Source organism: Alosa pseudoharengus, unplaced genomic scaffold, assembly GCF_046254945.1.
Source record: "Alosa pseudoharengus isolate Yale_2024_CS ecotype anadromous, Long Island Sound unplaced genomic scaffold, YU_APseudo_1.1 YU_APseudo_1.1_scf_17, whole genome shotgun sequence".
Lineage (NCBI taxonomy): Eukaryota > Metazoa > Chordata > Actinopteri > Clupeiformes > Clupeidae > Alosa > Alosa pseudoharengus.
Window position 1 is genome coordinate 19,147,349 of NW_027468640.1, and position 13,491 is coordinate 19,160,839.

At 41.5% G+C, this 13,491-nt stretch overlaps 1 protein-coding gene across 1 annotated transcript; it reads right to left on the bottom strand.

Annotated features, from left to right (window-relative positions):
* Positions 1–1,588: 1,588 nt before the first annotated feature.
* Positions 1,589–12,757, bottom strand: ltb4r (leukotriene B4 receptor). The gene is made up of 5 exons (XM_076288830.1): positions 12,597–12,757; positions 8,596–8,975; positions 7,993–8,227; positions 3,836–4,112; positions 1,589–2,485 (listed from the first exon to the last, which is right to left on the bottom strand). Exons 2-5 carry the CDS (start codon positions 8,939–8,941, stop codon positions 2,105–2,107), a joined length of 1,239 nt encoding a protein of 412 aa, XP_076144945.1. The 5' UTR covers positions 8,942–8,975; positions 12,597–12,757; the 3' UTR covers positions 1,589–2,104.
* Positions 12,758–13,491: the final 734 nt, after the last annotated feature.

Genomic DNA, 13,491 nt, shown 5'->3' on the forward strand with positions numbered 1-13,491 from the left:
CGGTATAAAAATAGGCTACATAAAACTTGCGTGCGAATTCATGAATGTAATGCGGAATTACTGTTAAATACGAGAGTCACGAGAGTTCTTTAGCGACACCTAATCTGTAGCCCCCCCTTAGCTCTGAAGCTCTGATTGGCGCTTATGTTATTTTTTTGTCAGGTCGACGGTTGAGTCAGTCAGTCAGAGATAGCAGCACTAAGGACGAGTATGGCGAGTGGTGGCGACCCACAACAGTTAGAGGATCCCCTGGTCTCTTTAAGATCGCAAGTTTGAGAACTTCAGTTACAGTAGTACAGGCGAGAGGCGAGAGAGTGGTGTTGGCGTTGTTCAGCAGTAGTTTGGTATGTGAGTGGAAATACATCGAACATGCTAACACATATCCGACGCCATCACCCAGATGTACGTTACCAATCACTGGAACGAGACCAAAAAAAAACTTCTCCCAACAGTGCTTCACCAACCTTCAGAAACACATACAAATAGGGCCAAAACCTAGGCTTAAAATTATTGTGTAATGACAGAAAGCTATGTAAACCGCGTGGTGATTACCTTTGTTAGGGTAACTTGTAACTTCTCACATGAAGAGCTGGTTAAGTGCATAGACAGTAAAAGAAAGTGTCAACGCTTTACTGTACACACACTGAAAAATATTGAGGCAAATTGTAGACCCTTCCATATACAACCAAACACGGATGTTGACAGTCTTGCCTAAGTGGATTTTTAAAAATCATTATTCTTTGTAATTTGCACTTTCAGAAATAAGAGATGCTGTAGGCCTATTTTCAGTTTTACAGATTGAGTCTGGAGATGTTGTGGGGTACTTATTGTTTACTGTTTACATCTTACTTTACACACTTCAGGCTGTTGCAGCTCAGGGGAGAGACTGTATGACACTAGGTGGTACAGCCTGAGACATGCACAATAAAAAAATAGCTTTCTGCATTTTTGTTTTGCTTTTCCCTCCATTGTACCGAACTCGTACCGAACCATGATGTCTGAACCGAGGTATTAACCGAGACTTCAGTGTACCGTTCCACCCCTATTGTATACTGACAATGACACATATATAGGCCTACAGGCCCACACATACAAACAGCATATGCACAAAGGGCAGATTCAAGTGGAATTTAAATAAAATTAAAATATTATATTATTTTACTAATGCATACTAGTACCATTTATTTTCTATTCGGAGTGCTTCAAAATGATATATTTATGTACAACAAATGTTGTGAACTTCTTCACTGTTTAGTGGTTAACACTGTCTGTCTAGCGCTCAGACCTTGCTAAATAAGAACATACAAATACATACTGTACTTTATGTCCGCATAGTAACAAAAGTGTGTGTGTGTGTGTGTGTGTGTGTATTTGTGTGTCTATTACAAATATCAACCCAAGAACACTCTGTGACTTAGAGAGGAAGTAATCCGATTGCGAAATATGAAAAAAAAGAGACATCGCAAAAACTAATTGGGCCATGTCCTAGAGAACGAACGAACAGGAAAAAAATCACGCTCCTCTGTAACCATCATAAGAAGCAATGGCAATTACCACTTACAGTAAAGATGACTCATAAAACATGACATGATTATTTGGACTTTTATTTGAATGAAAGTTTTCTGTCAAACAACAACTTGGGGAAAATCTAAACATGGCTACTGAATTGTAGTCTATTATGGGTGTTATAGGATTATACATGATAATGTATGCAAGCCAAATCAGAGGCCTATATGGCTGAGCATGTACATATTTACATATAAAGACGCAAAATAAACTGTTCTCCAATGCTACTTGATAGAGCAATGATATTAAATAAAAAATCTCATAACACAATGTACACAACAACCAGAGGAACAATATTCACAGTATAAAAATATTTTGTAACGTCACTTGCACAAGGCTGCAGGAAGTAACCCAGATTACCAGTTTGCCACTTTTCAACACTCACCAACACTTACAACACTCGCTCTCTCACACACACAACTACACACTCCCTGTTCTCCTCTCTCTCCTTCTCTGTCACTCTCTCTTCCTCATTCTCTCTCTCACAAACACACACACACACACACATACACACACACAAACACATTGCCTCTCCATTCTACTCTGCAACTGTCATGAGGGTTTTCAGCTCGGCTATCTTCTTTGTGTCCTCCTCATTGACTGTCACACTCTCTCCTCGTCCTCCTCGTCCTACGCCTCCACGGCCGGTCAGCTTCCTCGAGAGCTTGTGGAAGGCCGAGCTCTCGTCAGGCACTGAGCTGCGGCTGGTGCGACTGCTGCGCGAAGTCCCGTCGGAGTTGGTGCCCTCGAACAGGCGCGCCATGAAGCCCAGGCCTGCGTTGCGGATGTGCGAGCTGCCAGCGAACACGTACAGCACAGGGTTCACGCTGCTGCTGAAGAAGGCGAACGCTGTCACGTTGGGGCGCGCCACCTTCGCTGCCGCGCTTGCCCACTCCCAATCGCCCAGCAGTCCAATCACCTGCCGACAGACGGATGGACACATGGGACACTTCGAAAAAGTTGCTTTATATGTGTTAGGACAGACCATGCACACGCACACACACACACACACACACAGACACACGCACACGCACACACACACACACACACACACACACACACACACACACACACACACACACACACACATATACACACACACACACACGCTCACACACACACACACACACACACAGACACACGCACACACACACACACACACACACACACACACACACACACACACACATATACACATACACACAAACACGCTCACACACACACACACAGACACACATACAAACACACACACACACACACATACACACACAAACGCACAGACACGCACACACACACAGACACACAAACACAGGCAGGCATGCGGTATTTGGATGCATGCAATTACACCCACAGAAACTTACATGCTGAACATTTTCATTCACTAAACAAACAAAAATAAACATGATTACATAATTATCCCTCCACCAGCATGACTGTCTATGGTGCACAAAGCAAGGTCCATATGATCATGTTTAAGTGATTTTGGTATGGACAAACTTGACTGACTGGCAGATAACAATGTTCTCTACACCATCAAACACCTTCAGGATAAACTAGATCAGACATTGCAAATATTGCTTCTCATCCAACATCAGTGTCTGCCCATAAATGCTTTTCAGGACGAATGGGGAAAAATTCCCACAGACCCTCCAAAGTCTTGTGGAAAGCCTTCCCAGATGAGTGGAGGCTGTCATAGATGCAAAGGGGGCACCATTTTTATTTTTCGTCCTGGGGATTTAGAATGAGATGTCATTGAAGTTGCTGTGAGGGTAATGTTGAACAGCACCGTTGCGTGTTTCATTTTTGTGCCAGTGTCAACAGGTTGCAGTAGGCCACTGTTTCCTTCCTAGACGTGGTTCAAACCACGACCCAGCAAGAGAATAGAAGGGCTTGACATGTTCTGTACTGAAATACATCCAAAAGACTGGTTGATAGTCATAATTTGTGTTTAAAGGGGGAAAGTGGAGGCTACATGGGTACTGTAAAGTAGCAGACACCGAATGAAGGTAGTTATTGCATTCTGCTGACATGTTAAAATTAGGTGAAAGATAGTGGCCTAGTTTAACATGTCTCATCTCTCTCTCTCTCTTTCTCTCTCTCTCTCTCTGTCACTTTTTCTTTGTCACTCCTTCTCCCTCTCCTCATCCCTCCTCCCTCTCCTTCTCCGCTCTCAACAGTCTCTGCTTCATTGTCCCCCCCCCCCTCTCTCTCTCTCTCTCTCTCTCACTCACTCTCTCCCTCTCTCTCTCTCTCTCTCTCCACTCCTCACCTGCAGGATGTTGATGATGTGGTAGGGCAGCCAGAAGACAGCGAAGGCGGCGAGGATGAGGAGGATGAGGCAGTTGCCGCGGCCGCGCCCCTGGAACATGGCTGAGCGCAAGCGCCGGAAGACGGAGGAGTAGCAGCCGGCGATGAGGACAAACGGTAGCAGGAAGCCCAGCAGCGTCTCGGTCAGGTACTGGAAGGCCTCGTGACGCACGCTGTTCCAGTGGAATGGCACGCAGAAGAACGACGAGATGTTCTTATGTCGTAAGATCTGCAAGTTGCTGGGACAGAATAGTATAGAATAGAATCGTTATTGTCCACTCACATGGAAATCAACATTTGGCCTCACTGACACCTGGTACATACCCACAATACTTTACAACGAATAACCACAACCACTAAATTTTAGTCAAAAAACTAGCTCTTCACAGATTATTGAATTACAAATTGGGCTGGCTGGCATAAAAACAACCACACAGAGGCTTCATTCACCATGTGCTGACAGCAACATTGGGCAATAGTTCAGTTGTGTTTAGAAGATATTGCATGAGTAGCATAAAAATACATTCTTAGGATGACAGCATAGTTAAATTAATAAGTCATTTGTTTAATAAAATGATGGATTGAAAGATCAGCATAAGGAAGATTGGGGAACACTTTACTTGGACAGTCTGTCTACAGAGACTTTGCAGATGGTTTGTTGAAATATACAGTATGTGCTTTAAAATTGTTTGAAATCTTTAAAATTACTGGACATCAACCCTATCCCTAACCTTAACCCTAAAGTTTTGTTAATCCTATGAGCCTAACAGGCGCAAATTGCATCCAAATTCACACACATTATTCTCTGTTGAATTGTTCATGGAGTATTCATCACACAAATATCACATGCATATCATGTGAAGATAAGAAGCATGATGTTGTGATATGCTATGGCTTTGTAATTTACAAAAAATATATATGTACTGATATAAATATTTTATTTATTATGAATTCAATAAAGTCTTGTCACTGAACCATTGGATGAAGAATGTGCCTAATACTACTCTGTATTTGTGACCTAAACTGACTTGCTTGCATATGTGCAGATGTCATGCAGCCCAAGGAACAGTCGATGTGTGCATGCTGTGAGTAACTGTTGATTCATCATTTTGAGTAATTCATTAATTCTTAAATGTATTATGGGGTGGGGTGGGGTGGGGTGGGGTGATCAACTATTTTTCATGCAGGGGAAGTAGTCTGGTGAGATCATTGTGGAAATATCGCTTACACACCAATACAGTTAAAACAGACTTTGGTTTCCTGTTGTTTGTGTTGCTTCAAAATATATAAGAACATACACAGTGCCAACACCAACACACACAGACACACACACACACACACACACACACACACACACACACACACACACACACACACACACATACATGCATACACACACATGGACACAAACACACACGCTAACACACACACACACACACACACACACACACACACACACACACACACACATAAAACACATACAAACACACACACACACACACACACACACACACACACACACACATACACACACACACACACAGACTCGATAGTATGTTCATGCACATGCACACACCCAAACAGAGAGACACTTACACTCACACTATCACACACAATCTTTGCACATATTCATATACAGTTGTGCTGACTCAATAGAATGCACATGCATAGAGCCACATGTGCTAACACCAGAGGTGGAAAGTAACGAAATACATTTACTCACGTTACTGTATTGAGTAGTTTTTCTGTGTATTTTGTATTTTTTAAGTAGTTTATAAAATCGGTATTTTAAATTTTACTTGATTACATTTTGAGTGAAGTATTGTACTTCGCTACATCAAAAATCCCATCCGTTACTTGAGTAAAAAAAAAAGTTAAGACTAACGAAAACAGAAAGGGAGAGAAAAAAAATCGTGCCCTAAACCACTAGCCTAGTGATAATGATCAGCATGTAGGCTACAACAGGACATGAATCAAGCTGGCGCCATGCAGTCTTTCTGAAAGTGATGGAGATGGAGCTGGATCACGCGATGCATCAGATTACATGTCTTTTCACATGTTTTTTCCGCTATTCCAATGGGTTGTCTCAGTTAGTTTTAGCACTAATGATTGCGGAGATATTCAAGCAAACACCATGGGATTTTGTGTTTTGTCGTTTGTGCTCACCTTTCTTTGGAAAGAAGTTGATAGCAGTTGTTTCCCCTCATTTTAATGTCTCTCTTTTTCCTGTTTTGGCCTTTTTTTTTGGTAACCTGACTTGGCTTTCTTGGAGAAAGACATTGCACCAGCAGCACAACAATCAGCGGTCCACTAGGCCTACTAGCGATGCTTAGCTAAAAAAACAAAATATACTGTAGACTAAACCATTTAGCTCTTTAGCAAGGGAGAGTGAGAGTGACCTTAGACAGTTTTCACTATGTTGTATACAAAATCACAGTCAGTCAAACTTTAAATTTCGTCTGACATTCATTTTGACATTTAAAGTAAGGAAGGAAGTTAAAATATTCAGGTAAAATAAATATATGGTGGAAATAAGTATTGAACACTCAAATGTTTTTTCAGTAGCCTAATTAGCCTAAACTTCCAATGAGTCTATTCGAAATTTTCACCACACATTATATTAACACACATATAAAAAATCCAAACGTAAGAGTTATGTGTAATAAAGTGGAATGACACAGAAAAAAAAGTATTGAACGTTCCTACTGAAAGTTCTTCAATACTTTGTGGAAAGCCTTTTTTTGTAATTACAGCTTCAAGACATTTCCTGTATGACAAAACGTATTAGTCGCAGTATCAGGTGTGATTTTGGCCCATTGTTCTAAACAGATTCCAGGGGTCCCATTTGTGAATCCTGATCTTTAGTTACTTCCAGAACTGTTTAATTGAATTTAATTGAATTGGCTGCCTTCAAGTCTTTTTGGAGCTTTCTCCGAGTGGTCCTTGGCTCTTGGAATTGACTATCATTCTGACTCCCTGGTCAGAAATGTTGCGAGGAGATCCTGTGCATGGCCGGTTGATGATGCAGTGATGTTCCTTCCACTTGCAGATAATGGCTCCCATGCTGCTTACTGGAAGATTCTGAAGTTTTGAAATGCATCTGTAACCAGTTTCATTGATATGTTTTGCAACAATAAGGTTGCAAAGGTCTTGGGAGAGCCTTTTGCTTTTATCCATCATGAAATGTTTCCTGTGTGACACCTTGGTAATGAAAAACCTTTTTATAGCCCATCAATATGTAGGCTACTAACGCTTTTTGGGCACCAAAAGCTTTTTGGGCACTTATCGGGCATCTATTTTGGCAGAAATGCGTGTGCGTAAGGCTTCACGACACCAATCTTGCTCCAGCGGCGAGATCACAACAGATGATTGGCACGATGTCTTCACAGCACACCACATGATTGGCTCAATGTATTCACAACACACCACATGATTGCTCAATGTATTCACATGTCGACGTTTTGCCGCGTTTTACAACAGTTGAGTGCTGTATCTCCTCATTAGAAAGTCTCTGGTAAAACTGGGTGTACCAAGTAACTAAGTAACTTTTACTTAAAGTACATTTTAAATGAACTACTTTTTACTTTTACTTGAGTACATTTTCAGATCGGTATTTTAACTTGTACTTGAGTAATATTTCATCAAAGTATTGGTACTTTTACTTGAGTACAATATTTTCGTACTTTTTCCACCTCTGGCAAACACACACACACAGACACAGACACACACACAACACCCACAGTTAAAAAAGTGTTGGGTTTCCTGTTTTCTATGTTCCTTCAGAAGCAAACAAGATACAAATGGATGCAAATAAGACAGAAAGACCAACCCCCCACTCATGCACACACACAGACACACACACACACACACACACACACACACACACACGCATGCACACGCACACACACACACACACACACACACACACACACACCTGCAGTAGAAAGGCATGGACAACGCAGGAAGGAAATAAGACAGAAAGATAAGAGCCCCCCAACCCCCCCCCCCCCCCCCCCCCCACTCATGCGCGCACACACACACACACACACACACACACATATACACACACAAACACACACACACACACACACATACACACACACACACACAGACACTCACCTGCGGTAGAAAGGCATGGGCAGTGCCATCAGGAAGGCGAGCACCCACAGCGCCAATATGATGGCCATCAGCGCCCGCTTGGTGCGCAGCCGCTGCGACACGAACGGACGGCTGGTGGCCAGCCAGCGGTCGGCACTCATGAGGGCGATCAGGTAGATGGACGCGTACATGTTGACGGCACACAGATAGTGGACGGTCTTGCACGCCGCGCCGCCAAACTCCCAGCCGTGCACACCTAGCAGATGAAACAAAGCCCTCAAACACTGAGATACACAGGCAGTTGATATTTGGATATTTTTTTATATTTTTAATCACCCATTCGATTTCCGCCTAAATTCCACGTTCAAGATTATGTTTATGATTATGTCTATAGAGACTTACAGTATATTAGTTAAGATTAAGTTGAAAAACCAACATTAGAAATGATAATAATAATAGCAGTAAATATCACAACAGTATCAATAACAAAAAATATAAACATGTGATTCAATTAATTCAAACTATGTAGGTTTATGGGCATGTAATTTGAATGTTATTCCTCATTGAGTCTTTCGATAAAAACATGTGCTAAAATTGTTTCGGGGTATTTTTTCCTCTGCTGACCTGCGGTCAGGAAGCGCAGGAAGAGCGGAGCGGTCAGCAGGACGAGGGCGTCGGCCGAGGCCAGGTTGAGCACCAGGATGCAGGTGACAGAGCGCCGGCGCACGCGGCACAGCACTGTCCACACCACAAACAGGTTGCCGGGGAAACCCAAGATCAGTGCCACAGTCAGGATGCCGATGCCCACCTGGTGGGAGACGGAAAGGCCTGGAGAGGAGGAGGAAGAGGACGTGGCGGGGGGAGAGGAGTTATTGAAGAAAGAATTGGAGGAGTAGGAGGGTTGCAGGTGAAGGGATAGCGTTATGGCCAAAGCTGTGAATTTGTGAAGTTTTGAGGCCACAAACTCCATGGTGACAGGGTTAGGCTGAATGTCACTTGTTTATCTGCAGAGAAAGAGAGAGATAGAGAGAGAGAGAGAGAGAGGAACAATGGTGGGGGTGTGAATGGAGTGAGAGAACTGACAAAGAGAGAGACTATCAAGCATACAGACAGTTGATGAGAATATTATAATTATCTGCTCAACTGAGTCAATTAATGCAACAGATGGTGTTAGATAGGATGTGAAAACAAGCATTGTGACTTCCTGTCTGGGTCAACTGATTCTCTCTCTCTCTCAATCTCCCTCTCTCTATATTTCTCTGTTTAGTGCCTTACATATACAGTAGATGAATGAAAATACACACAGACACACACACATTAAAGCAGGTATACTGCTGTGTATATGTATAGGCTGTAATTGCTGATTCAGACAGCAGAAGGTTGTTTACATAGTAGAGTATAATTTCTGTTAAACCTTGTTCTGATGGGTGGTGGTGAAGTGTAATGAGGAACTTGAGACAGAAATTTGTCTAAAATAAACCACAACCAAAAAGAGCACTTCATGTCTCCACCCATCTAAAATATTCTTACAAATATGAGAATGCTTAGAAAAAACAGAAGGGGGAATTCTTAGAAAAACATGTAAAATACAGACATAATACTTAATTACTTGTGAAAGAGATGATACTTAAGCCACAGGGAACTCAGACCTGTGTTTTTATTTCATACCAGTGTGGCCAATGGTGTAGTCTACAGTAGTTAGCTGTAGTGGGTATACTGAGGTGTAGTATAGTTAGCTGTAGTGGGTATACTGTGATCAACCACAAACTAACACCTATCCCTGCCTATTTTAAAGAAGCCCTATGCAACAATTTAAGCAAAAATGACCTTAATTATGCAGGTTGAGAGGCGTTCTGATGGTTCTACAACACATTTTGGGTCGTTTGGTGGGTGCTTCGTCTCCCCCTTGTGCTTCTCCGCGGAAAAAACGAATATGCAACTTTCTGGTCACGGTCCGAACACATCCGGATGTGACTCAGCGGAAGTATCCAATCGCACCTCGAAAATGTAGTCAGATTGTAGTTTCTAAGACTGCAAAACGAACTCCGACTTGGCTTTGTTTTGCTTTTGAAATTGTAAGTAGCCTACCCTTGGGTGAACTTTGTTTTTGTAATGTGATTTGATAGTCTCTTGAACAATGTGTTTGTTCGACCGTTTTATTGGGAGCCCTGTATGTGTTTAGCTTGGTTTCTTGATGGCTAGCTCGCTAGCTAGTGGGGGTTTAGCATAGCAGTCACTTGCTACCGAAGCTGCAGGGGGAGCTATGTCGTGAAAAATGCGAGCCCAAATCAGGCGAAAACCCAGAAACAGCGAAGAAATAACAAGACTTGCATAGGGCTTCTTTATGGTATTGCTTTTTAAAGGCACACTATGCAAGAATGTCACCTTTATGAAGCCAATTTGATGGTAATCAAACTTGTAATAGGTGAATCGTTCACCTACAGTAGCATAGCTATACAACATAGACGTAGCGAGTCCCTACCAAGAAAACCAGCCATGCAACTTCCTAGAGTGGCGCCCCGCCAAAACTCGCGGGAATCTGAAACATTACCTTGTCAGTAGATATAGCTCTTTGGAGATAGTTTTTGCCTGTTGTCAATCCTTCACCTCCACAACAAAAGCATTTGCATTGTGTACAGGGAGGATAAGTCACGAGAAGTTTGCTATTTACAATAGCAGAGTAACATATAAATACATCGCGTCTCTAAACTCGCCAAAAATACCTAAACCTGCATAGTATACCTTTGTGGAAATACTCAGGCGCGCGGGAACCTATTTTTGACCAGGGGTGCTGAATAACAAAAATAATTGATGTCCGACGATTCACACCCCCCCCTCCTGGACATGTTTAGGATTTTGACTGCTAAATACGTCATTTTAGTGCGGTGTGCGGGTGATAGCGAGAAGTTTTAGAAAAGTCCTGGGCAGCCACAAATTCCAATTTTCCACGACAGCACTCCGAGTCCACTGCGCCCACCCTAACCCCCACAGAAGCGCACTTGACATCGTTAGCCTATTTCAGTATAGCTTTTCTGATCGTCAAAACCACACCAGAGATGTTAGGCTTTAAATATAGGCTAATAATCAGGCTGCAATGATCTCGCAAATAATTTCTGAATAGCCTAAAGTGTGTCGTCTCCAGAGCAAGTATGTGTCCTAATAATTTCTATCTTAGCGACTAGGATAGTGAAATGATTTCACTAGCTATGCATTTATTATTTTTGCAAAACTGTAAAACACAATTAAAGTTTCTTTCAGCTTATCCATGTTTTTTTTGAACGTGTAAATCGCATAGAGTATGTAGGCCTATATCAACCGTAGGCCTACACACTTGATCGCTATCACATAGATGAAACCATGCTACAGTTCTTACAGTAACTGACTCACGTCCACGTTGATCTCTATAACTGTTAATTTTTTGTAGCCTATATTCGAACCTATCCATAACCCTTTTTTGCTATTTGACTCATCATTTCACATACAAAAATATAAATAATGTCAGACAGCGAATTAGTAATTATTTAAAAATATATGCCTATAATATTTGTAAAAAATCTATCTCCTGCCAGCAGGGGGTGCTGCAGCACCCTCAGCACCCTCCTTCCTGTGCCCATGGAAATACTGCTTAGTCCTGCGTATCACATAGACTACACCACTGAGTGTGGCAAAGTGCATGATGACGCTACAGACACACACACACACAAACACACACACACACACACACACACACAGACACACAGACAAGAATACGAGAGTCCAGACCTCAATCCATCAAAAAAGTGAGCATAAGGCTAGAGTGATGGCAAATGAGGAAGGTTCCTGCCGCAAAACCTGGATTGCTGTTAAAAAGGTGCAGTCTAGAATCATTGTGGAGACATAAAGAGGCTTGGTAGGTATTATAAGAATGATTTTGAGAGCTGTGAATGCAAATACAGATGTTTCAATTCATTATTTAAAAAGAGTATGAATAATTTTGGACAAGCCATGAAAACGCTTATTTTTTAATTCCATGTTTCTACCACATTGACCATGAGGCAATGTCATTTTTAGTCAGAACAAACATATTGGTCAAGAGAAAATCCAACATTAAATCAGTATTTGCCAGGGGTATTAGTAATCATTTTGTTCTTAAATGTACATCACACACAGGAGAATATTTGCACAACATGGAGGAGAATATAAACAAAAATGAGTATATGGTGCAGGTATTTGTTGTACATCATAATCATGAGGAGGTTTAGCCTATGTTTTCAAGAACAGGTTATAGCATTCTTTGCTTACAGCATGTGATGACAAAAATTAAAACTGATTCAGAATTTTCACTTCCTACTTCACTCATGCTTGGTCACTATACAAAGATACAACTAGGCGCAGCAAGTTTGATTAAAAACACACACACACACACACACAAATAGAGGGAGCTATATATATATACAGTATATATCTCCAAGAAATCTAGAAATAGAAAGAGCTATATATATATATTTCTAGGTTTCTTGGAGATATTTACTGTATATATATATATATATATATATATATATATATATGTATATGTATATATATGTATAAAGAGAGCTCAGCAGATAACATCGGTTTGACCACACAGCTTTAAAGTTTTGACATACCTGAGGTGGCTTGTATGGGTTGAACACGGTTTTCTTTTAAGACACACTGCGTATTATCCGCTCCACCGCACTAGCCGAGAGATAGGGAAGATGTGTTGCAAAAATCTGTCATGTCTTTGAGATACTTTGTGTCGTCCCCCTCATTGCGAGATTTCAAAAGGGGAAATCCTTTTCAACTTGTTAACACACAGAGAGACACAGGAAGACACACAGGAAGACACACACGAAAAGTCATCTAGCAGAGCTTCAGGGGAGAAAGTTCTGAAGGTCGTTCACACACACTCTCTTCGTGAACTTAGCTTCTGAAGGTCATTCACACACACTCTCTATATACTTTAACTGATGCTTATACTCAAACATCTTCAACGCTACTAACATGCTTGCCCCACTTTATATTTGTGACTGAGGTCATCCGATAAACTATTGCTCCACATCAGCTGCAGTCATTTGAGTTGTAAAGGTGAACAACAGCAGTCAAGTTGTACAAGAGTCCATCTCCATTCAAGATTGGTACCCTCCGCCAGATTCTTTAAATCAATGCTAAAAACGTACCGATCTACGCTTGTTGTATGCATGTTATATGGGTTTGTCACTGTTTCCCTGGAACGTTTTAGTTTGTATTATACTTATTATAATTATTTATTTTTATAAACTTTTTTTCTTTTTTGAGGCTCACCCTCATTTGCAAATTAGTACAGTAATGACGGAGAGGCAAATATGAAGCACAGCAAAAAACATAGTAAAACCATGGTTAAACCATGGTTAATGGTTAATTTTTGAAAGGGCTGGCACAGAACAGGACAAAGTGGAGACATATTGTCAGTGGCCTGCTCCTTTTCGGAGTAACAGGCCTAAGTAAGAAAGTAACTAACGAGTAACTGGCTAGCAAATCATA